This window comes from Grammomys surdaster, unplaced genomic scaffold (assembly GCF_004785775.1).
Source record: "Grammomys surdaster isolate TR1022 unplaced genomic scaffold, NIH_TR_1.0 332335, whole genome shotgun sequence".
Lineage (NCBI taxonomy): Eukaryota > Metazoa > Chordata > Mammalia > Rodentia > Muridae > Grammomys > Grammomys surdaster.
Genome location: NW_021627592.1, coordinates 72101 through 96123, shown reverse-complemented (window position 1 = coordinate 96123; position 24023 = coordinate 72101). Strand labels below are relative to the sequence as shown.

Here is a 24023-nt window from a genome sequence, read left to right as displayed (position 1 = left end):
AAGCATTAACTTACTTCCTGTGACATCACTTCCTTCTACTAGGCCCCATTTAAAAGTTTCCTCTCAGACTATAAGCTGGGAACCAAGGCTTCAACACATGGGCTTTTAGATCCAAACAGAGAATATGACTCTTCTCTTCCACCTGGCCAGTGGATCGAGGTCACCAAGAAGTATGTAATTCCTGATGAAAGCCTGAGCCGTCAAGTGCATCTCATCTTTAGTTTTGTCATGAAGGCTCCTCCATCGCCACTTGGACACAGCCTGAACTTCAATAAGGTTTTAACAGTTTCAGAAACCCTTTCAGACTCACAGAACAAAGTTTTTACTCAACCACAGCATCCACAAATACTACTAAGTACATAAAGTCACCAGTGGCTCTGGGCGTTATAGTAAAGTCAGCCTGCCAAAAATTTGCCAATATCCTCCAGCTCTGGTGCCTCTGGACTAAGCTCCTTTTGCTATGAGGGGAACCTCTGGGTTGCTTTTGGCCCATGCCTATGTATCCCTTAGCCACCTTTTGAACAGTCGTGTAATGTTATTCTTTACTATGGGAGCATCATATTGTCCACTCTGATATGTTTGACTTATCACATCCTTCATAGCCGGTTCATTGATGAGGACTTCACCTTCTGTGTTATATAAGAGACCCAACCTTCTTTGGGTCTGGGAGCAGGGAGAACTCCAATCAAACCCCCATTTGTTGGAACATTCTTGTGTGTGCTGTGTGTGGTCTATACATGTGTACTCATCCATTTGAACACATTGAAAGAACTGAAGGCAAACTTCATGTATCTTCTTCAATCGATCTCCTTTTGAGACCAGGTCTCTTGTCATGTCTGGCTTTCATATCGGGACTAGGATTCCAAAATCAGGTAGGCACTCTTGTTTACACAGAAAACACTTTACCCACTGAGAAATATTCCCACACCCTTTAGGAGTATTCTTAGACAACATTTGTGAAATCTCAAGAATCAGGAATCAGGGTCCTTTTGGGAGGAGCCTGGGTCCACCTAAGCCTGGCCATTGACTTTGCTTTCTGATTTGCTCTTATTGCATTTTTGAACAGGCAGATAACTTGATATCTGTTGTCACAGACAATAACCACCGACTCCAGGACAGCTCCTGATAAATCTGAAGCTTGCTAGCATGTTCAATTTCTCCCTCTTAAGTGTTTAACAATCTCTCTCTTTCCAAATTGTTCCATGGGTCTTGGTGTGTAGTTTGGTGTTAGAGCATGTGTTTAGCATGTGCTGGGTCCTGGATTTGACTACAATCAACAACACCAACAATGATTTCCTGGGAATGAACCCTGAAAAAGCATATTTTGTGCTCTCCTATCCTTACCCAGTTGGGTCTTCACTAGGACTATAAATTCCATCTTCTATGCCAAGGGGTTCCTGTTACCATGGTTGTTTGACACAATACCACTATATACCCATCTTTACAAGTTCTTGTTCCATAGAACCACTCCCTACTGTGAACATCCTATGGTTGGCAGGCCTGTTAGAGTCAGATGGCTGGAATAAACTCATCCACTCATTCGGCTGTCTGGATACAATCACACAAAAGTTCTTTAGTATGTGTGACTTTTTCAGGATGACATTATGATTGTGTGGAAGGAAAAAAAAAAGCATCTTTGAGATCCAGAATTGAAATCCCTAGTCCGGATGGTGAGTTATGGTTTGACACCACTAGGATAGTATCTTCCACAACCTGGCTAATGGCCCCAGTCTTGACTTTTGTACTAGTAAAATTGTATGTTAAGTGGGACCAGAAAGGATAACTGAGGTCATATACAAGAAAGTATAGTTCAAGCAAGTTCACGCAAGTAGAAATTCAATACATTTCTTAGTATGTTATTTCAGTGGCTATGGCCTCAAATTTGGAATTCTTGGAATGAGACAAATGTAAATGTTTGTATAGTCTTCCTTTCTCCCCATCCCAGACTCCCAGCTGCTCACATGTCCAGCCTTACCTCTTAGAAGGTTTCTTTGGTTTGTTTCAGCTTAGAGGACACAAGTCTGTTCTGGTGGTGGTTAGATGTCCATTCTTCAGGCTTACTCCGACATAGATTCCAATAAATCCCATCCCAACAATTGAACAGTACATTCATCACATGCAGGAAATGATTCTTTTAGTATGCATTTCTCATTTGACAGTCTAAGAAGTAAGAAAATAATGTTTTTGAGGTTTCTCCTGAATCTTTGTCTTTCCAGAAAGTTTGGGAAGCTTATATTCAGAATCAAGTAGTTGGCCATGTGCCAATGAGAAAATCCAACAGTGCGTTCTCTCCTCCTCCTAGTTGCCAGGGCTCCATGAAGGAAGCTCTGACAGAACAGTGGGTCAGTGTGAGCTGCAGGACTCATTCTTGATCACAAACATGAACCCCTACATTTGGTGAGCCATTCATTTTCCGCTGTGGGGTTTGAATAGGAACAGCTCCCATAAGCTCAAGCATGTGAATGTTTGGCCCATAGGGAGCAGAACTATTAGGAGGTGTGGCTTTATTGGAGAAGGTGTGGCCTTGTTGGAAGAAGCGTGTCTTTGTGGAGGCAGGCTTTGAGGTCTTGTATATGTTCAAGCGATGCCCAGTGTTGTCCCAGCCTCCTTCTGTTGCCTTTGGATCATTATGTAGAACTCTCAGCTCCTTCTCTAGGACTATGTTTGACTGATCTTTGCCATGCTTCCACCATGATGATAATGGACTGAACCTCTGAACCTGTAAGCCAGCCCCATTTAAATCTTGTCATTTATAAGAGTTGTCTTGGTCATGGTGTCTGTTCACAGCAATAAAACCTTAACTAAGACATCTATCCTCTTCATGAACTCTATGCAGGGCTGGATACATAGCACACAAACTATGAATGCTTAATGCTCTTCTGGAGCACCTGAGTTCAGTTCCCAGTAACACATCAGGTGGCACACAATCACCTATAACTCCAGCTCCAGGGGATTAGATACCATCTTCTGGCCTCCACAGGTGTCTGCATTCATGTACACATACACATGACTACATGTACACATACACATGTTTAAAAATAAAATAAAATCTTTAAAAGTTCTGTGTAGGTAGGGGCGTCCCTTTTTCTTTTTCTTTACTAGTTTGCTTGCAGAAGGTGCTTTGGATTGCTTCCACAGTAGGTGTCCCATCCAGTCTGGAGATTGGAACGGGGTTTTCTACCTTAGAACTGGTTATTCCTTGTGGTGGGTCACAAAATGGTGTTTGAATCCCTTTATCTGCTAATTTCATCTTTTGTTGCTCCTTCCTTTCCCTAACCTGGGCCTTGCTCCTGAAAATGTTACAGGCTATTTTGCAGTTGAGAATATGCGTCCCCAGAGCTTCATCTACCTCTTGTTCTTTATTTTGTGTATTTGGAATACTCTGGCCAATTATGGCTAGCCTTGGTTGTCAACTTGACATACCTGGGAAAAGGAACCCTCAGTTGTAGAATTGCCTCCAATAAATTGGTCTGTGGGGCATTGTCTTGATTGATGATTGAGGGGAAGGGCCCAGTGCATTGTGGGAGGTGCCATCCCTTGGGCAGGTATACTTGGGCTGTTAAAAGAAAGGTAGCTGAGCAAGCTTGCAGAAAGTATTTGTTTGCCATAGTCTGTGAGTCAGTTCTCTAGGATCCTGCCTTGAGTTCTTGACTTGGCTTCGTTCAGTGGTAGACTGTAATCTATAAGCCAAAGTTGTTTTGGATTGTCTTTTATCATAGGAAAAGAAACCAAACTAGAACGCTAGTGAAAGTCATTTCCAAGTTTCTGTTGTCCCTGGATCAATATCTATGTAGGATCTTTTTGCTTTAACAATCCTAAGAATTCTGTAGGGACCTCAGTATGTTCATATTCATCTGTTTGTTCAAGCTGCTTTGCCTTGAGACTTGTATTAATTACCTTTCTGATGCTGCAATAAGACACCATAACCATAGGGTGTGGTGTTATACACATTTAATCCCAGCAGTTGGGAGACAGAGGCAAGCAGATATTTGTGAGTTCAAGGCCAACTTCATCTACATAGTGAGTTTCAGGATAGTCAAAATTACATAGTAAGGCCCTGTCTCACAAACAAACAAAGAAACAAACAAACAAACAATACTCCATGACAAAGGCAATTTAAATACAAGAGGTTTATTGGAGCTTACAGTTCCCAAAGGAAAGAAGTCCATGATGGTAGAGTAGAGGCATGGCAACAGGAGTTTAGGTAGTGGGCACAGCAGCAGGGACAGAAGGTTGAGAATTTGCACCTTGAACCACAAGCAGGAAGGAGAGAAAACCTCTGTTGAGAAAAACAGAGTAATACCTTCCAGAATTAACGCTGTTTATTCTTTAGAGTTGTGATTGTACATCCAGGCACATGTCTGCCAAATGGAAGGAGCATTTTCGGGAAATGTGCAGTAATAAAGAAATTCACTGCTGTATTACTTATAGCAGTGAGACCCGGGGAACAGGTTAAATCGCTTCTTTGTGAGTCTGGCTATAGGGCCATTAGATGCAAATTACAGTGGTCAGGGAGGACTGGAGAGCAAACATTGTCCTCACTTATATACTACAGACCCTGAGTTCTGGAGAGCTACAAAAACTAACTAGGCCAATGATCTTCTTTTTTATCTCCAAAACAAAATAATAAAGCTGATTTCAAAATAGTATTTTCTATTTTTTGAGATACGCAGGCAAGATCCCTCCCTTCTTGCCTACACTGTGCGGCCATCTCCCCACCAGCTCCAACTGTATTCTGAGTCTGGGAAAGGAGGGATATCTATTTTTAAAAAATAATAAGAAAAAAGTCCCAATCAAAACTGATAAAGACTACTGAATTTCCTATGTAACTTGAAACAATTCATTATTAGGGACTAATAAGCATCCTACTTTTCAATCTGTTTTTTTGTTGTTGTTGTTCTTTTGTTTGTTTTTCAAGACAGGGTTTCTCTGTGTAGCCCTGGCTGTCCTGGAACTCACTCTGTAGACCAGGCTGGCCTCGAACTCAGAAATCCGCCTGTCTCTGCCTCCCAAGTGCTGGGATTAAAGGCGTGCACCACCACCGCCCCGCTCCTACTTTTCAATCTAAGCAGAACATCTGCTGGGTAAGAAGTTGGAGGTATCTGGCCCATCGCTTTCCATCAGAAGCAGGGTTCTCACCTAAGGATGGGGCAAGCTGACTGGACCAATCAAACCAGTGAGAAAATGCATATAATTGAAGACCACGATGAGAGGAATTATGTTATAGTAGATGAACACTCTTCCATTGGGAAGGATTCTGATCCGGATGTTTAGTCTTGCTCTCCAAATCACTCATCCAGAAAGAGAGACAAAACTTTATATTCCATTCTCCCCTCCTCCTTCTTCCTTTAACCTTTTGTTTTTAGTCAGGATTTCAATTCCTGCACAAACATCATGACCAAGAAGCAAGTTGGGGAGGAAAGGGTTTATTCAGCTTACACTTCCACATTGCTGTTCAACACCAAAGGAAGTCAGGACTGGAACTCAAGCAGGATAGGAAGCAAGGAGCTGATGCAGAGGCCATGGAGGGATGTTACTTACTGGCTTGCTTCCCCTGGCTTGCTTGGCTTGCTTTTCTTATAGAACCCAGGACATTTGTCCTCCTTGGACCTGGCACAATGCATTTAGCCTGTTGGGTTATTTTAAATGACGGCAGGGTGAGACTGAAGGTAGGAACTTATGAATTTATAGAAAAGAAAGGCTGCGTAGCCCATCTACAAGGATTGTCTAGTCACTTTCCAGAGAGGTAAAAAGCCTCAGAAAGAGTTTCTTGGCAGCCATGGAATAAACCATAGCAAATTGGAAAAAGCCAGTTTGATCTGACCCCAAACCTCCCTGCCCACTTATCTACTTATTTAATAATTTGCAATGTTCTGTCTTCCTTCAATTTGATCCTTGGTAACTGAGAACATTTATTTAGTCCAAGCATGATGAGATGGGAAAAGCTACTTGCCAAAGATCATACAGCTAGCCAGCAGTAGAAAGACTTTTTAACAAGCACTTATTTTGTTCTCTGGCTACACAGCATGTTCCAGCTTCCGTGGCCCATCACACACACTGGCTGGGCTTCTGGTGATATAGATCTCTTTGGGTCATTTCTGTTTCTGTAAGTAAAGCCCCAGTAAAATCCATTGGCTCACCAAATTGGACTCTGGTGGTATGCTCACTTTGGTCTGTTCTTGTTCTCTGTTTGGGGTGAGTAGATATTTGTTTACATCTTTGTCTTTCCAGGAATAATGTTACACAACACAAATGAATCCTAAGATACATGAATTTATTTCTTTATAATCACACTACTATACAAATAAATACATTTTGAATTAAAAAATTTAAACATGGCTGGGCTGTGATGGCACACACCTTTAATCCCAGCACTTGGGAGGGAGAGGCAGGTGGATTTCTGAGTTCGAGGCCATCCTGGTCTACAGAATGAGTTCCAGGACAGCCAGAGCTACACAGAGAAACCCTGTCTTGAAAAACCAAAAAAAAAAAAAAAATTAAACACATAAACACTTTAATAATTCAAAAATTAATCTTTTGTGATATCATCCATCACTTTATTTTTGAAAAATAATTTTATTTTAATGGCATATCCATAAAAAAGAATACATCACACCAAAACATGGAGAATAAATTCATGGGGAAAGATTGGTCATCAAAGGAATTTTTGTTGTTGTTGTTTTTCAAGACAGGGTTTCTCTGTGTAACACTGACTGTCCTAGAACTTACTCTGTAGACCAGGCTGGCCTTGAACTCACAGAGATCTGCCTGCCTGTGCCTCCCAAGTGCTGGAATCAAAGGTGTGTGCCACCACCGGCCAGCCATTAATGGAATTTGATACACATATATCAGATGGTCCTTGGTAGTGCTGGAGGAGGGGAAGTATTATCTATTACTCCCCATGAAGCTGCCTTTGACCTCCCACTCGGATGAAAGTACTGGATGCTGTCACACCCTGCCCAGTGCTTTTCAAAGTCGTCATCATGCTCTGCTCTCGCTGCCTCTGTTTCCCCAGGTTCATAGCCAGTGAGTGACAGCTCATCTGCAGCACTCAGTGATGTTCACTCCAGGGTTAGGACTGCTTACTAAACCAAGTATGTATTGTGCAGTGTTCCTTCTTCTAGCGCCAGCCTGTTTTTCCTGGCCTTCCTCATGCGCTGCTACTTCTTAGAGACCTAGGAAGACATGCTCCACCCTGATTCTCTCCTAAAGTACTGTGTTGTCTTTGCGGCACATTTACTCCACACACCCTCTGCCTTGTGTAACACTAATCTGTTATATACTGTATGTCCCTATCTCGTTATCATCAGACAATCAAGCACTTAGAAGATAGAGACTGTCACACTTGTCCTAGCATCATTTTACATGTACTAGTAGTTCATTGAACACTTTTGCATTTAATAACAGAATTAATAAATGACACGCATCAAATTCATCCCATTAGACTGTAGCCCGAATCTAGCTTGTTACTCTGTATCTACCGTGACAACAGGATTCACTGATCTCTTCTAAGTCACAGTTTTATCCCAGTCTCCTTATAATAGCTCGATTAACTGTGTTCCTGAAACCTGGCAAACATTAGTGATAGTGCTTCTAACCCTTCGACTGAAATTGCAATGAGTAGGAACGCTCACCCTCACTGTGCAGATGAGAACACTCACATTCTATGAGCATAACCTGCCCAAAACTGGGGCTGGGAGTCAGGTTGTCTGATTCACAAAACCACAGGCCATACCCTCACCTGTGCTGCTGGCTAGGCGCGTCTTGGTCTTTTCCTTCATTTCCTCCCATTCCGAGAGCACGGAAAACTTTCATTTGTTATTCTCTCTTCACAGAGCACGCCAGCATCAGGTCCGCCTCAGGAGGATCTGGTAGAACAGAAATGCTTACTTCAAAAATACACGCATCGCTCCTGCAACAAAGTCTTCTGCCAGCCATGGCAGAGATGTATTGAGGGAACCTGTCTCTGCAAACTCCCTTACCAGTGCCCAAAGGCTGGTACACCAGTGTGCGCCACTAATGGAAGAAGCTACCCGACATACTGTCACCAGAAGAGTTTCGAATGTCTTCACCCAGAGATAAAGTTCTTAAATAATGGAACATGCACAACTGAAGGTAGGAGAGACATGTGTAAGCAAGCCATTCGAACAAGACAGTGAGTGATATGCCATCCTTTCGGTCACTAAATGTTTTAGCTGTGAAATATTCTGATGACAACTTAAAATTCGTTAGACAATGCCTTCTTAAACTTTGTTCCATTCATGAGTCCCCCCGCCCCTTTCACCCAGGAAATTTTAAAGTAACTCTGAAAATATCCCAGGTGTGGGGATACGGGGCTGCTTCGGACTTCTGCAGCAGCTGACTCTGATTTGTCTCATGCTCCGGCAGAGGCGTGGTTTTGCCAGCTGCAGGTAGTTTCTGTAATTGTGTGACATTTAGAATTCTGGGAACTTTTCAGAGGTCTATAAATACTAAGGGCCCAGTGAAAGGTTTCCCCGTGCAGCTTGTAACAGATCACAACAGACCAGATGGTTCCACGAGGGGAGGTTTATTCAGGAGATAGGGAAGAGGAGAGGGAGAACAGAGAGAGAGAGAGGAGTAGAGGAGTGGAGGCCGGCCATGACCATGTGGAGAGAGGGGGAAGGGAAGGGGAGAAGGGAGAGGGGACGGCGAACCTGCAGGCTCGGGGTCAAAGGACCAAGAGAGAACAAGAGAGGGAGGAGGGGGCAAGCAGTCCCTTTTATAGTGGGCAGGCCTACCTGGCTATTGCCAGGTAACTGTGGGGAGGAGCATACCTAGCTGTTGCCAGGTAACTGTGGAGGTGGAGTTTAGACAGATTACTAATACCCAGAATGGTTGTTGGTCGTTCAGGGGGGTTGGGTGTGGTTTGTTAGTAATCATACTCAAAGAAGAAACAAAAGAAAAATTAGATTCAGGGCTCTCCCTCTTCCCCCCTCAATCTTTCTTTCTCTCCAATATTGTTATAGGGATGAAACCTGGAAGGATAAAGGGTAAGAAAAAGAAGAACCCACAGAGTAGCAAGGGTACATGAACGGCTTATTTTTACAGGAATCTTGCCTGATTGTTTGACACTGTAGAGCATAATCACCAGGGTTTTTCCAATATTTTGATTTTAGAGTCTATTAGAGCTGAGAATTTTGCTTCACATAAATACATAGTACAACGTGACAGACATATGTTTATAAGACCATTTCAGAAATTGTTGGAAATTCTGTCCTGATCTCAATCCAAAATTCACTTAATTGTTTAAAAAAATTTACTGAAATCAGGAACTCAAACAGCAATTTTTTAAAAAAAAAAAATCAAACATTCTGTTACAACCCAATCCAAAGATGCACACCAATCTGAGGTTCATGTGCTGAAAAATGATGGCAGGAAAATTCTAGAAGTCATTGTTTCCTGTAATTAAACCATTATGATTCTATATGAACAAAAAGCTTTGTACATACAGGAGGTGGGGGGGGGAAGTACAGTAGTCTTGGATCTGAGCCAAAGTACTCTTGGCTGTGTTCATTCGCACTGCACGGCATGACGCATGCTCAGTGAAGCATGTTGTGTGTTCAGAACCGCGGCTGCAGTGATGTCACGTGAAGCAACGCGGCCGTGCACTGCCAGAAACACCTTAGATGGCTTACATTTTTTTAAAGAACAGGGTTACTCTGTGTAGCCGTGGCTGTCATGGAACTCTCTTTGTAGACTAGGCTTGCCTTAAACTCATAAAGATCCACCCGCCTCTGCTTCCTGATCTCTGGGATTAATCCAGCGCCATCACCAGAGAGCTATAAATTTGAGTTTTAATTAACTCTTGTGTGTGCTTTCAGGAACCTTTTTACCAACCTTTGCCACCCACAATCAATTAAGCATCCCCGTGTAGGGTCCATGACGCATTGTTTATAAGCTGTTTTTAGATAGTAGTGATTGAAGTGATAACCACTTCAAGTAGGAACACAGTCTTTCTTTGAGTCAGGTGGCTCCCAGGTGGTGCTCTTAGCTCCTCGGCCCCTGGCAATCTCCCCAGTTTTGCTTCTGCTTGGTTAAAGGGATTAGTCACCAGGCCATCCATTCAGTATTCAGTAAAAAGGTCTTGCTAGGAGCCGGCTGGAGCCATGGCTCCGCAGTTAAGAGAGCTCCTTGTTTTTCCAGAGTACCAGATTTTGGACCCCAAGTACCAGTGTTGCGTGGCTTACAATTTGCGTGTAGCTTCTGTGCAGGAGATTTAAAACTCTTTTATGGCCTATGCTGGTACACACACATACACACATGCACACAGAGAGCGGGGAGGGAGGGAGGGAGGGAAGGAGAGAGGGAAGGGGACAGAAGAGATTAACTGAGTCTGGCATGAGCTTTTGACACCCCCCCACCCCCAGTGGAATACCTCCTCCAACAAGGCCACGCCTCCGTCTCAAACAGTTCCACCAACTAGAGAGCACTATTTAAATATATGAGCCTATGGGGCCATTGGCATTCAAACCACAGCAGTTAGTAAAGCAAATTCCAGTTCATCACGTGGGTAACTAAGTAATGTCTTGGATTGAAGGATAACAGTCTTTAAGGACTGATGTGAGAATTAGCTCTCACAAAATAATAGCATATCATTTGCTAAAATCATTATGACGTTCAAAGTTAACTTGAAATTAGGTATTTTAATAAAGATAAGTGAAAAGGAGGCCGGGCAGTGGTGGCGCACGCCTTTAATCCCAGCACTTGGGAGGCAGAGACAGGAGGATTTCTGAGTTCGAGGCCAGCCTGGTCTACAGAGTGAGTTCCAGTACAGCCAGAACTACACAGTACACAGAGAAACCCTGTCTCGAAAAAAACAAAAACATGGGCTGGAGAGATGGCTCAGTGGTTAAGAGCACTGACTGCTCTTCCAGAGGTCCTGAGTTCAAATCCCAGCAACCACATGGTGGCTCACAACCATCTGTAATGAGATTTGATGCCCTCTTCTGGTGTGTCTGAAGACAGCGACAGTGTACTCATAAATAAAATAAATAAATCTTTAAAAAAAAACAAAAACAAAAACAAACAAACAAAAAAAAGTGAAAAGGAGAGAAAATAAATACTGAAATATTGTCCATCCTTTTATTTTTTTTTATTTCAGGAAAGTTTAATGTCTCCTTAATTTATGGAAATACAGACACAGAGGGAATTGTTCAAGTCAAACTTGTGAACCAAGATGAGCAAATGTTCATATGTAAAAATAGCTGGAGCATGACAGAGGCCAACGTGGCCTGCCTCGACCTGGGATTTCCACAGTGAGTGCTTTTCACAAGTGATCTCCAACTGTTTTCTCTTCGACTGCCTAATCTCTCTACAGTGTCTTTTATGTAACCTGAGCGTGCTAACTACCCACCTCACACCTCACAGCACTGTTGTAGAAACTGAATGTCCAAGTTAGCTCAGCACGGAGAGCCCTGCCGAGCACAGGGCTTGTCAGCGTGGAATCCCGTGGAGACTCTCACGCCTCACATACACTGCTGACTGTTTTGTGCATCTAGAATGGCATCCACTTTTCCTGAGGTGCTTGATTAGTCTTAGTTTTGTACTTACAAATGCTCTTACTTCTACATCCTTACTCTTATCTTTAACTAGATTCCCCTTTCCTTCTTTCTTTTTTTGTCCCCCTTTCCTTCTCCTTCTTGCTCCCAAGAGCTGGGCGGCCCGAGGGTTTTTATTTCTTTATTATATGTAAGTACACTGTAGCTGTCTTCAGACACCTCATAAGAGGGCATCAGATCCCATTATGGATGGTTGTGAGCCACCATGTGGTGGTTGGGATTTGAACTCATGACCTCCGGAAGAACAGTCAGTGCTCTTAACCACTGAGCCATCTCACCAGCCCTTCCCTTTCCTTCCTTTTCTTTCTTTCTTTCTTTCTTTCTTTCTTTCTTTCTTTCTTTCTTTCTTTCTTTCTTTTTTTTCGAGACAGGGTTTCTCTGTGCAGCCCTGGCTGTCCTGGAACTCACTCTGTAGACCAGGCTGGCCTCGAACTCAGAAATCTGCCTGCCTCTGTCTCCCAAGTGCTGGGATTAAAGGCATGCGCCACCAGCGCCCAGCCCCATCATTCTGTATATAGTCTAGATACTAACCCAGTCTCTTCAGATGTATAGCCAAAAAAGGATTTCCTTCCATTCTGGAGGCCATACCCTCACTCTGGGAATTGTCTCTTTGGCTGGGAAGTTCATTTAATTTTTCACGTGATCCCGGCGTCCCCTTTCCTTCTTAAGTTCCCTCTTTTATTATTATTAGTTGTTACTGAAAGAGGCAGTCCTGAGATGGAGCCTATGCTTCCTGATGCCCGTGAAGCAATTCACCCCAGACCTCCTGCTTTTGACTTCTTTGAATACTTAGCTCAAACCATTTGCAGATGTTCTTACTTTACTACCAGAAGTATGTGAGGTACAGTTTCCCTCTGGGGTTTCCATAAGTGACACTTTATTTATAGTTCAATTCATAACATATCCTAATTTTCCAACACAATTTCCTTTTGGATGCAGTTTTGAAGTTTCTTCTGTACTTTACAGATGAACAAATTCATTTGCTTCTAATTAACTATTGCTTATTCATTTCCTAGTTAATTATATTGTTATTATAAATTGTCTCTCTATGGTTATCGTCTTAAAATATGTGTTGAAATTTGATTTTTTATTTTAAATACTTAACATTCAGAGATCTATGAAACATATATCTGTTACAATAACCAAGTTGTTAACTGTTTTACTCAAATCTTTTCCTTTCTTTCTTTCTTTCTTTCTTTCTTTCTTTCTTTCTTTCTTTTCCTTTAAATATATTCTTTTATATATAATTCTACCCTTTGAGAATTTCATACAAGGCTATAATACATTTTGGTAGAATCCTTCCACATTATCTCTGAATCACCTTCTTCTGTAATAGTTCCTTCCCCCAACACCATGTATTTCCTTTCTTCTTTTCTTTTTTTCCTTTCACCTTTTATTACCCAGAATCCATTCAATGCTGATGGTACGTGCATGGGCGGAGAGCCATTCACTGGCGCATGAATAGTGGCCACACCCCCAAAGATAAATGATTCTCCCTCCCTGAGAGCTATCAATTAACAATAACTCCTCAACTTGGGGCCAGGCCCCTTGAGTCTCTCCCCCACCCGCTCTGGATTTTTTTTTTTTTAAACTGGCTTGATCTTGTGTGGATGTTGTGCCAGGAGCCGAGCTGCTATGAGTTCATGAGTGGCCCTTTTGTGATTTGGGTGAGCCATGGGATACTTATGATTTTTCATAGTTGTACCTGCAACCTATCATTTCCACCAAAAAGAAATCTTAGTCTTTAATTCCCTGGTATAGTTTTCCCCATAAATTTCCTAAGTTCATGGACAGACTTCTCTGATTTCAGCCAGTGAGGATTGTTGGCATTTAACATATATCTTCTCTGCTTTGTTTTTGAGGCAGAGTCTCATGTAGCCCAGGCTGGCCTCAAACACCATGGAGGCAAGGATGCCCTTCAACTTATGTCTGCCACCATCTCTAAAAATGCTTTGGTTATAGGCCTGTGCCACCACACCTAGCTGACAGAGTGCTGGAAATGAAATCCAATGCTCTGTGCATGCTTGGCAAATCCAACCCACCAGCTACAACCCAGGCCCATTTATCGTATTTTCTATAATTTTATTATATAATTTTACATGTGAAAATTTTCATAGTCTTTATTCCTCAAATTGCCTCCAGTGGATTTTTTTTTTTTTGTATGACTATTCTGTATCTTCATTATGGACTCAGAAACTAGAAATACCCTCTTGTGTTCTCTAGTTGCTTTTCATTCTAGTTAATCTGTTACTTACATTAAATTAGTGTTTTACTGCTATTTCCATTTCTGATACATCTTTGCTCAACTTTCCATTTTAATTCATTTTCCCCTAAAGAGAAGTTGGAAACAACTGAACACCCTAGAGTAACTGCTCACTGTGAGTCATTATTTCTGGGCTGTTGGGAAACAGAGAAAGGTTCTCGTCACACATTTTGAACAAACTGAGATGTCAGAGAACAGTATTATATTACTTGCTTTTTGTATTGCCCTGACAAATATTGTATAGGAGAGAAACTTAACAACAGAAAATATGTATTTTTGCCTCTCAGTTCCAGAGGGCTCCCTCTGTCATGACCGGGTCCATTAATCCTAGGTCTGAGGTGAGACATCAGATTGTCATACTGATAAAAAAATGTGTAGCAAAAGGATTCTCATGATGGACAAACAGACCCAAAGGGGCCAGAGACAAGATGTGGTCCCAAAGTATATGCCCCACTGACCTACTTCCTCTAATGAGACTCCACCCATTTGCCATCCCAAATAAGACTATTGTATTATGAACACACCAATGGATTAAATAATTCATTATGTCAGAGCTGTCATGAACTAGTTCTCTCTGGAAATATTCTTTATCACAGACACAGCTAAGCAGTGTGCTTTCCTAAAGAGAATGTCAAAATTGACAACAAAAATTAATCTCCAAAGAGATGCCAAAATACAGCCTTAATACTATCAAGGTTCAACCAAAGACATAGTTTATTGTAAAAGTCAAATGAAACTGTTAGAGTTCAAACAGTTGACCTCCCAAGTCTTTTCCCCCTTTCTTTTTTTATTGGTTATTTTATTTACTTACATTTCAAATGTTATCCCCCTTCCCAGTTTCCCCTCTATGAACTCCTCACCTCAAACCCCCTCCCCCTGCCTCTATGAGGGTACTCCCTCACCCACCCACCCACTCTCGCCTCGCCACCCTAGCATTCCCCTATGCTGGGGCATTGCATCAAGCCTCCACAGGTCCAAGGGCCTCCCCTCCCACTGATGCCAGATAAGGCAAGCCTCTGTTATATATGCAGGTGGAGCCATGGGTCCCTCCATGTGCACTCTTTAGTTGGTGACTTAGTCTCTGGGAGCTCTGGGGGGGGGGTCCGGTTAGTGGATATTGTTGTTCTTTCTATGGGATTGCAATCCCCTTCAGCTCCTTCAGTCCTTCCCCTAAATCCTCCATTGGGTTCCCTGTGCTCAGACTGATGGTTGGCTGTGAGCATCCACATCTGTATTGATCAGGCACTGGCAGAGCCTCTCAGGGAACAGCTATACCAGGCTCCTGTCAGCAAGAGCCTCTTGGCATCAGCAATAGTGTCTGGGTTTGGTGTCTACAGATGGGATGGATCCCTAGGTGGGGCAGTCTCTGGATGGCCTTTCCTTCAGTCTCTGCTCCACTCTTTGTCCCTGTGTTTCCTTTAGACAGGAACAATTCTGGGTTAAAATTTTTGAGATGGGTGGGTGACCTAATCCCTCTTCCAAGGGGCCATGCCTAACCTCTGGATATGGCCTTGAGCGATGATACGATCAGCCACATGAGGCTTCCAAAGCAGGAGCAGGAGTGAAGACTCCTCAAAAGAAAAGATATATCTGTACTGACATTTACTGATGTATACTTCCAGAATCCTCTGATCAAGACAACTCACTGTCTTTTTGAATGAACAAAATAACATGATAAGGAGAAGCCAGGAATGACCTTCTCCGATGAGAAGGAAACACAAAATGAAAGGAAGCATTCCTTCTTAATAAAGTTGGGAAAATAACATTCCCTGAATGTTTGCTGTGTTTTCAACCCTGACTGGTTGGTTCAAATAGATTATTTTAGTGTTAGTGTCTTCTACAGTCTTTTAAAATCATTTCAGGGAAAGTTTTTCTGTAGAGCCTTACTTCCTGTGATAAGGTTATAAACACAAAGTTAAATTGTTCTTCCACCAGTTTTCACTCATTCTGTTTGCAGGGGTGTTCGTGACATACAAGGAAGGTTTAATATACCCCTAAATCTCCGTATAAACGACACCGAATGCCTGCATGTACGTTGCCGGGGAGTAGAGACCAGTTTGGCGGAGTGTACCTTTACCAGGAGGAGAACTAAGACTCCCCATGGCTTGGCGGGTGTGGTGTGCTACACACAGCATGAAGGTTGGTAGAGCCTATAGTAAATAAGCACTGAGAGATGTGCAGTTGTCAAAGAGACAGTGATACCCCTACTAAGTTTTGAGGTTTGGAACTTTTATTTGGGACCCTTGCTGTTCTTTCTGTGCCACTCAAAGCCTACCAGCCAGGTTCCTGTGTGAAAGAAAAATGACCTGCCTCCTCTGCTTCCTCAAACATGAGGAATCAAATAACCAACACAGATAATTTGATTAAACATAAAGAGACACCTTGGCACCTCTTTTGAGCATTAAATTTTATGTACGTTACATCTATTTCTTTAAAATGCTTAAGTGACCACCCTATTGCCCCAGTTTCCCCAGAAATCACAGTCATGTTACTCCTCTACCCTAACTTAAAAATATTTTGCCACCGGGAAGTGGTGGCACACACCTTTAATCCCAGCACTTGGGAGGCAGAGGCAGAGGCAGGCGGATTTCTGAGTTCGAGGCCAGCCTGGTCTACAGAGTGAGTTTCAGGACAGCCAGGGCTATACAGAGAAACCCTGTCTCAACAAACAAACAAACAAACAAACAAACAAACAGAAATATTTTGCCTATGTATGGGACAAGGACCAGAATCATATCTTTTCCAGTGCTGAGAAAAATCAAAGAACATGTAAATATCTGGCCCATGTGTGCTCAAAGACCAGAAACTGGGTTAGTGCCAGAGCAAAACAATAAAGGGGAACTAGTAGTTCCCCACATCAAGAGATGCTCTAGGCTCCTGAGTCCTCTGTCCTAGCAACCAATACATTGAGCGATGTTTTATTTTTATCTTCAGGTTATTTATTGGTGTAGGCATTTAGTTTTAATAGTCATACAGGTATATAATATATTGTGTACAATTATTACATAAATAAATTACCTGCTAGTAACCTCTATTGTTTGCTGCTTCTGTGTTTCCGTGTGAGCCCTTTCTTCTTGCCAAATCTCATTGCTTTTTTTTTTTTTTTTAGATACGGGGTCTTACTATGTAGCCCTGGCTGTCCTAGAACTCCCTTTGTAGACCAGACTGGCCTTGAACACACAATGATCTGCCTGTCCCTGTCTCCTCAGTGCTAGGGTTAAAGATATGTACCTATCACCATGCCCAGCTGTCCTCCCCTCCCCCAGTGAGTTTGGTTAGGGCTGCTTGTATAAGCATATATATAAGGAGCTATTTTTGGAGCATGAGCAACTCACCTGTGCCTAAACCACTGAAGGAGAACCACACAAACCACACACACACGTACACATGCACACACATATGCGTGCATATACATACACACACGTACATGCACACGCACGTGCATGCTGCCAGTAGTTCCTCAGGAAGGGACTGGGGCCTTGTGGACACCTCTACTAACCATGATGAAATGTTGAAGGATTCTGTCTTGTTTGGTCCTTGTGCATGTATTCAAGTGTCTGTCTTTCACAGATGGCAGGAAGGATTTCACAGCTCTCTTCCAGTTCTTCAGCTCTTACATTCTTTCCACCCGCTCCCACCTCTTCCACAAAGGTCTCCGGGCCTCAGACAGGGTGAGATAGATCGGTCCTGTTTATGGCTGAGCACTCGGTACTCACTTGCATTCTCAGCACATTGACCAGACATAAGTGTATGCATCAACCTTCATCCATAGCAAAAAAGGCCATCTCTACCCGGCAAGCCACACTAGTCTATAGAAATAAACACAAATGTTTTGAAGGCAGCTGGACAATATGACCATTTAGCAAACAACATTTAGTAATGTCTTAGTCACTGACCTTACTGCTGTGTAGAGACACCATGACCAAGAACTCTTACAAAGGACAGCTTTGATTATGGCCTGGCTTACAGGTCAGAAGTTTAGTCCATGATCATCATGACAGGGAACATGGCAGTATGGAGACATGGTGGTAGAGAAGGAGCTGAGAGAAACATCCTGATCTGTAGCCAGAGACAGAGAGTCAGTTAGACAGACACCGATCCTGTTTTGAGTTTTTGAACCCTTAAAGCCTACCTCCAATGATGCTCTTCCTCCAACAAGGTCACACCCAATCCTTCTAATCCTTTTAAACAGTTCTACTCCCTAGTGACCAACATTCAAATATATGAGCCTAGGAGAGCCATTCTTATTCAAGCCATCATAAGCAGGTTCTAATGGAATCTTGTTATTTAGCTCAGGCTGACCTTGTGTTTGCAGTGATCCCTCTGTCTCAGCCTCCAGGGTGCTTCGACTAGAGGAACATAGCATCATGCCCACTCCTTTATATTACTTCATGAGTCACATTTTTATCTTAGGTACCCCTGTAATGTGTTACGGATATTACACCACAAAGCCATACATAGATTTCATGACGACAATCCCTGCTTTTCAGATTTCCCAACAAGTCAGTCCTTCCAGTGTGTGAATGGGAAGCACATTCCTCAGGAGAAAGCCTGCGATGGTGTCAATGACTGTGGAGATCAAAGTGATGAGCTGTGTTGCAAAGGTAGGGCTAAATCCACCTTTCAAACCTACACCTTCATCACTATGACTAAAAGTGTCAAGACAGCTCCATTACTGAATGTAAGGCCTTGATTCGTGTGTGTGTGTGTGTGTGTGTGTGTGGTGTTTGTGTGTTGGGGACTGAACCCAGGGCCTTTACATGCTCTATAGGCATGCTACCACTAAGCTGTCACCTCAGCCCTTAGCTCTCTGATAGATAAATAGTGGAAATAACTTCTGCTTGTTATTACACAGGTTGCCGAGGTACAGCTTTCCTTTGTAAGTCAGGAGTTTGCATTCCAAACAAATATAAGTGTAACGGTGAGGTGGACTGCATCACCGGTGATGACGAGAGCGGCTGTGAAGGTAATCCACCAGCCTGTGGCCGCTCTACTCCATTATCGAAGCCTGAGTAGGAAATGCCTCTATCTGTCTATGTGTCTATGTGTCTATGTGCATATTTGGTTTGACTTAAAATTAAATTTATGGACCAGTGAGATGGCTCTGTGGGTAAAAGAGCTTGCTGCTAAGCTTGATGACCTGAGTTCAATCTCTGGGACCCACACGACGGAAGAAGAGAACTGTTATGTTGTCCATTGACTTCCACGTGTACATCACACGTATGTCATAACACAACCTTCCAAGTAAATAAGTATATGCGATGGCACCTTCAAAGTTAAATGTAATTAATTGTTATTAGTTAACATACAAGATAAGTTTCATGGTGACGTTTTCAAACAAATATCATGGTGTTTTGCTTACATCTATCCTCCTGGCCCTACTAGATTCTGGATATATTTTGAAGGTTTGCCACTGGTTGGAAGGACTGGAAGCAAATGGGCAGTGAAGGGTGACTTGCAAGGGTGCTGGCCTGAAAGATGAAGGAATGCAGTGTTGTCTGTAGGGATGAGGGAAGCAGTCGGAGGAACAGGATACCCTCCCTATTTATGGAACTTCTCCAGAGCTATGCCTGTAAATGTTGACAATCGGCTTCAGGGAGGGAGAAGGAAAACCTGACCTATGGCTTTTGCCATTTCTGTGCTCACCATGGCAGATTCCAGGCTGTTGCCATGCTTTCACAGAGCATGAGCTAGAAAGCCGCAGGTACTGCAAACTCTAGAATCCATTGAAGCTCTGGCATCCATTGAAGTACTTACAACTGTTTCCTATGGGTTTTATACTTATGTTTATCAGCAGTGTTTATCTTTTCTGTGGAATCAATCTGTTCTTGTATTCTAATGTCCTAGTACAAGTTACTCATGTGTAAGGAGTAAATGTTGAACATATGTGAATGGACTGACATTATGTTTGGACATTATTTGATGTTCCAGTATTAGACTTACTAGACTTTTAATTTTCCATTAATATCAGTGTGACGGTTTTACTTGTCAACACAACACAGTCTAGAATCACCTGGGAAAAGAATCTTAATGAGGAATTGTCTAGATAGGGTTGGTTTGTGGACATGTCTCTGGGAGATTATCATGATCACAAATGCCTGCCCACTGTAGGTGGCTGCATTCCTTAGGCAGGCAGTTCTGAACTGTGTAAGAGGGGGTCAAAGAGAGCTGAGTACAGGCATGCATGCATCGGTTCCTCTCTGTTCCTGATTATAGATCTGATAGAGCCAGTTCCTTCCTCCTCTGCTATAATAGACTAGAACCTGCAGTTGTGAGCTAAAATTAACCCTTTCAGCCCCAACTTGCTTTTCTCAGGGAACTTATCACAGCAACCATGAAGAAACCAAAACAGTTCTTAAAACATACTCCCTCCCTCCCCCTTCTGTATGTGTGTGTATGTTAATTTTGGTTTGCATTTTTGTTTTTTATCCTAAAGAAAGAGGGAGAGAGAGAAAAAGGCATGGAGTTGGGTGTGTGAGGAGGATCTTAGATGAATTTGGGGAGGGGAGCCCATGTTCAAAATATGTCATGTGAAAAATTATTTTTAATAAAAATATACTTTAAGATTCTTTTAAGGATATCAGATTAAACCATTTTCCTTTAAAGAGCATTCAAACAACTGGGCTTAGATTTTTTTCAAAACCTACTTTAATTAAGGTTCTTCAATGCTTCAACCTCCCTTCTAGTCCAGTAGTGAAGAAAGAAGGTTAATAGGAAAAGGGGGTTGTGGACCTGTTTAGAAGTAGTTCTTTGGAGCAATTATAATCTTTGTTATCAGAATATTAGCAAACACCGGTCCAATAGCAAACACCAAACCCAAATTAGGAGCAGTGGCTCCATCTAGCAGAAACCTCAAGGCTCCACTGAATTTGTATGAGTCATCAGAAGCAGCAAGAATCAGCCTGAATACCCCGAGAAAATTTTTAGTGCACTTCTCTCTATGAAGTGAAGACCAGCAAAGACCTGTGATGTGTTACAAGGCATAGCAATGCACGAGTGTCCTCTCATTGTCTGTGAGACTGTATTTACATTCTTTCTAAACATCATATGCCCTCCTACATGTCTGCCTCAGCAAAACATCCTCTCATGTGTTTGCTTCAGCAAAACATCTGCTAAGACAGCTTTCAGAAAAATGTCATGTGACACAACTGAGTTTCTAGAGAAAGCAGAAATTTCCACTTTAGTAAAGTACATTTATTTTTATTAAATTTAGTTCATTTCTTAGTAAAGAGAGGAAGAAAGGAAAAGGCTACAAGTAGGAGAGTGGTAAGTGAGCCTGGTGACCACTGAAGCCACACAGTTTCATTGCCAGTGTAATGTTTGAGCCTTTTCCTCGCCTCTTCCTCTTGTTTCTTTTCCTCTCCTGTTTAAAATAATGAAGATTAAGGGATATAAATTGTTAGTTTCCAGGGATGAAAATCTGCAATAGGGTAATTACATGCAACACAAAGCATCTTTTCCTACTAATTTCTTGTATATATCGAAATAAATAGTGAAATATTATCATTTCAATTGCCCTACTTTAGGATGAGTGCCACCTTCAGTATCACTTCCCTTTTAAAGAAAGATCAAGTGAGGGCATATATGCGTACTCAATGAATTCACTGACTATTAAGTGACCACATTAAAGTTACTAAAATTAAGGCAAGTTTGTATCATCTCTTGATTGCATTTACCTCTTAGAAGTTTTCTGCCATAGATGGGGTTTCTAGTGCTGTGATAAAACACCATGACCGGGCTATAAGCTTTTGTAAACAGGCAGCTTTTGTGGAAATTTACCAGCCTGAGTAGTCATAGACCTTGTAAATAGGTAGCCTTGGCAGACAATACCAACTTAGATAAGGACAAGTGAGTCATAGGGAGAGTCATAGTGACCTGTCCCCTGAACCTTCACCCAGCCGATACCCGGTTCTGAAAGATATCTGTATTCCCCCTGAACACCTACACTCCAGTGTCATCCCCTTCCTCACATCCTGCCTTTCTGTGTTTATAACCCCTGTGTGAATGAATTACGATTTGAGAAAAAATAAATAAATTATTTATAAAAACAAAACAAAACAAAACAAAAAAACACCTTGACCAAAAATAATGTCGGAAGGAAAAGGTTTAGCCCATCCTGTTCTTCATCCCTGAGGAAAGTCAAAGCAGAAACCCACAGGCAGGAACTGGAGCAGAAGCCCTGGAAGAATGCTGCTTAATGACATGGCTTGTATAGCTTGCTCTCTATGACCTGCTCAGCCAGCTCGCCAGCCCCTTGATTTCTTCTTTTATAAAACTTTGTTACTATTAATTTTAAGTTGTTATACTGTTTCTGAAATATTAATGATTTATATGTATTTTATTTAAATAAAATAATCTCTTTGTGATGTTTTGTTTTATTTTTAGAAGACAGACAGCGTAAAATTCATAAAGGTAAGTCCATTTTTTTAATAGAAGACTTTATAATTCTCCTTCGGGGTACAATAACATGGTATAGGTTTTATTTTTCCCATGGTTAAAAGTTATTCTTCTCTATGGTAAAACTCTGCTCTTGTGTTTTGTTTTTCTTCAGGCCTTGCACGGTCAGATCAAGGTAAGCTTTTATACCTTGGGATATTGCAAAAATATAGGTGATAATTGTCTTTCTATATTGTATGTGAACTGCATATGGTCTGAGCTTTGTACAAGCAAGACCCCAGTTTTCTCGTTAGTTTAGCTGGCAGAAGCCTTTGTTCAGTGTGATAAACTTTCAGCCACACGAATGGGAAAACCACCCACAGTGTGTGCTTACCCACAGATGCCACCTTTGCTCAATATCTGCCTTGTCTTCTTTATTTCTTTTTCTCAAAACCAAACGTTTAAAGAAATTGGCAGCAGATGAAATATAACACATTTCATATTTTGATATTTATTTTATAAACTGGGTGTCTTAGTTGGGGTTTGTATTGCTTTGAAGAGACATCATGACCAAGGTAACTCTTAAAAAGAACAACATTTAACTGGGACTGGCTTATGAATTCAAAGGTTCAGTCCATTACTATCAAGGTGGGACTATGGCAGCGTCCAGGCAGGCATGGGGCTGGAGAAGGAGCTGAGAGTTCTACATTTTGTTCCGAAGGCAAACAGGAGAAGACTAGTTCCTCAGGGAGCTAGGAGGAGGGTCTCAAAGCCCTCCCCCATAGTGATATACTTCCTCCAACAAAGCCACACCTATTCCAACAAGGCCACACCTCCTAACAGTGCCACTCCCTGGGCCAAGCATATTCCAACCACCACACTGGGTTTCCTGAGTCCTCCATCTCTTTGGAGCCACTTTAATACAAAGTTAGCATAGAAAGTATTAGCTGTCATTACGACACTTTGAAACTAAGTGTGTTTTGGTAGATTCTCTCCTGCCTCATCCCTCTACTCCATTTCCCCCAGCCACTCTCTGCTTAGTTATTCAAGTCCTGAACCCACATGAAGACAACAGTTTGTGGGTTTTTTTTTTTTCTAGAATTTCTTTCCTGAGAATGAGCAGTATTCAACGCTTGCCCCAAATGTCAGTTCTCAATTAATACCTGTGTTCCATCTCACCAGTAGTTCTCACCTCTCGGGAGCTGCTCACCCTGTGTATTCCTCTTCTCCTTTGTCTCCCTCCTTCCCGCATCTTCCCTTCCTCAGACGCCAGTGATGGAGTAAGGAGTGATTAATGGCACGGCTCAGGTCTGTTTCTGTGATCATCACTGAGTTTTTCTTGGCCTGTCCTGCTCATTTCTTACTCCTGTTTCTTAATCCCGTTTTCCTGGAGGCCATTACTGTGTGGTTGAGTATGTGTGCTGCCCTGCTCTCGTGTGAGCTGGCGATCACATATCGCTCCTTGTATTGGAAATCTCATGTTTCCTTTTATCTTCCTTTTCCAAAGCATTGTGCTTGAAGGCTCTGTCCATGTTGCTGTGTTTGTCTACTCTGTTGCTCTTCGCTGCTTCCTAAAATATATGTTCGGCTTTCTCAGTTTGCTCGATTGTTTGAGCAACGGACTATCTATCAGCCCGCCAGCGCACCGTGATAAACATCTTTCCCAGATTTATGAATTCCTTTGAAACATCTCCTTGGCGAGAGCTTAAGTCTTGGGGTAAACAATTCTCTAATTGAGAAGCAGTACCCGAATATTCTTCGCCAGAGCTAAGTACCAGTTCTCACATCCAGCTACTCTGTCTCCA

The 24023-nt window shown here is 42.2% G+C and overlaps 1 protein-coding gene across 1 annotated transcript in view; it reads left to right on the top strand.

The window, feature by feature from the left end:
- LOC114616509 (complement factor I) overlaps nucleotides 1-24023 on the top strand; it is a 39038-nt gene that overhangs the window by 2570 nt on the left and 12445 nt on the right. The window contains exons 2-8 of the mRNA XM_028761952.1: nucleotides 7836-8115; nucleotides 11123-11276; nucleotides 15800-15981; nucleotides 18333-18446; nucleotides 18698-18808; nucleotides 22228-22254; nucleotides 22394-22414. Of these exons, the coding sequence (XP_028617785.1) occupies nucleotides 7836-8115; nucleotides 11123-11276; nucleotides 15800-15981; nucleotides 18333-18446; nucleotides 18698-18808; nucleotides 22228-22254; nucleotides 22394-22414 (889 nt within the window). The remainder of the gene's footprint in view (nucleotides 1-7835; nucleotides 8116-11122; nucleotides 11277-15799; nucleotides 15982-18332; nucleotides 18447-18697; nucleotides 18809-22227; nucleotides 22255-22393; nucleotides 22415-24023) is intronic.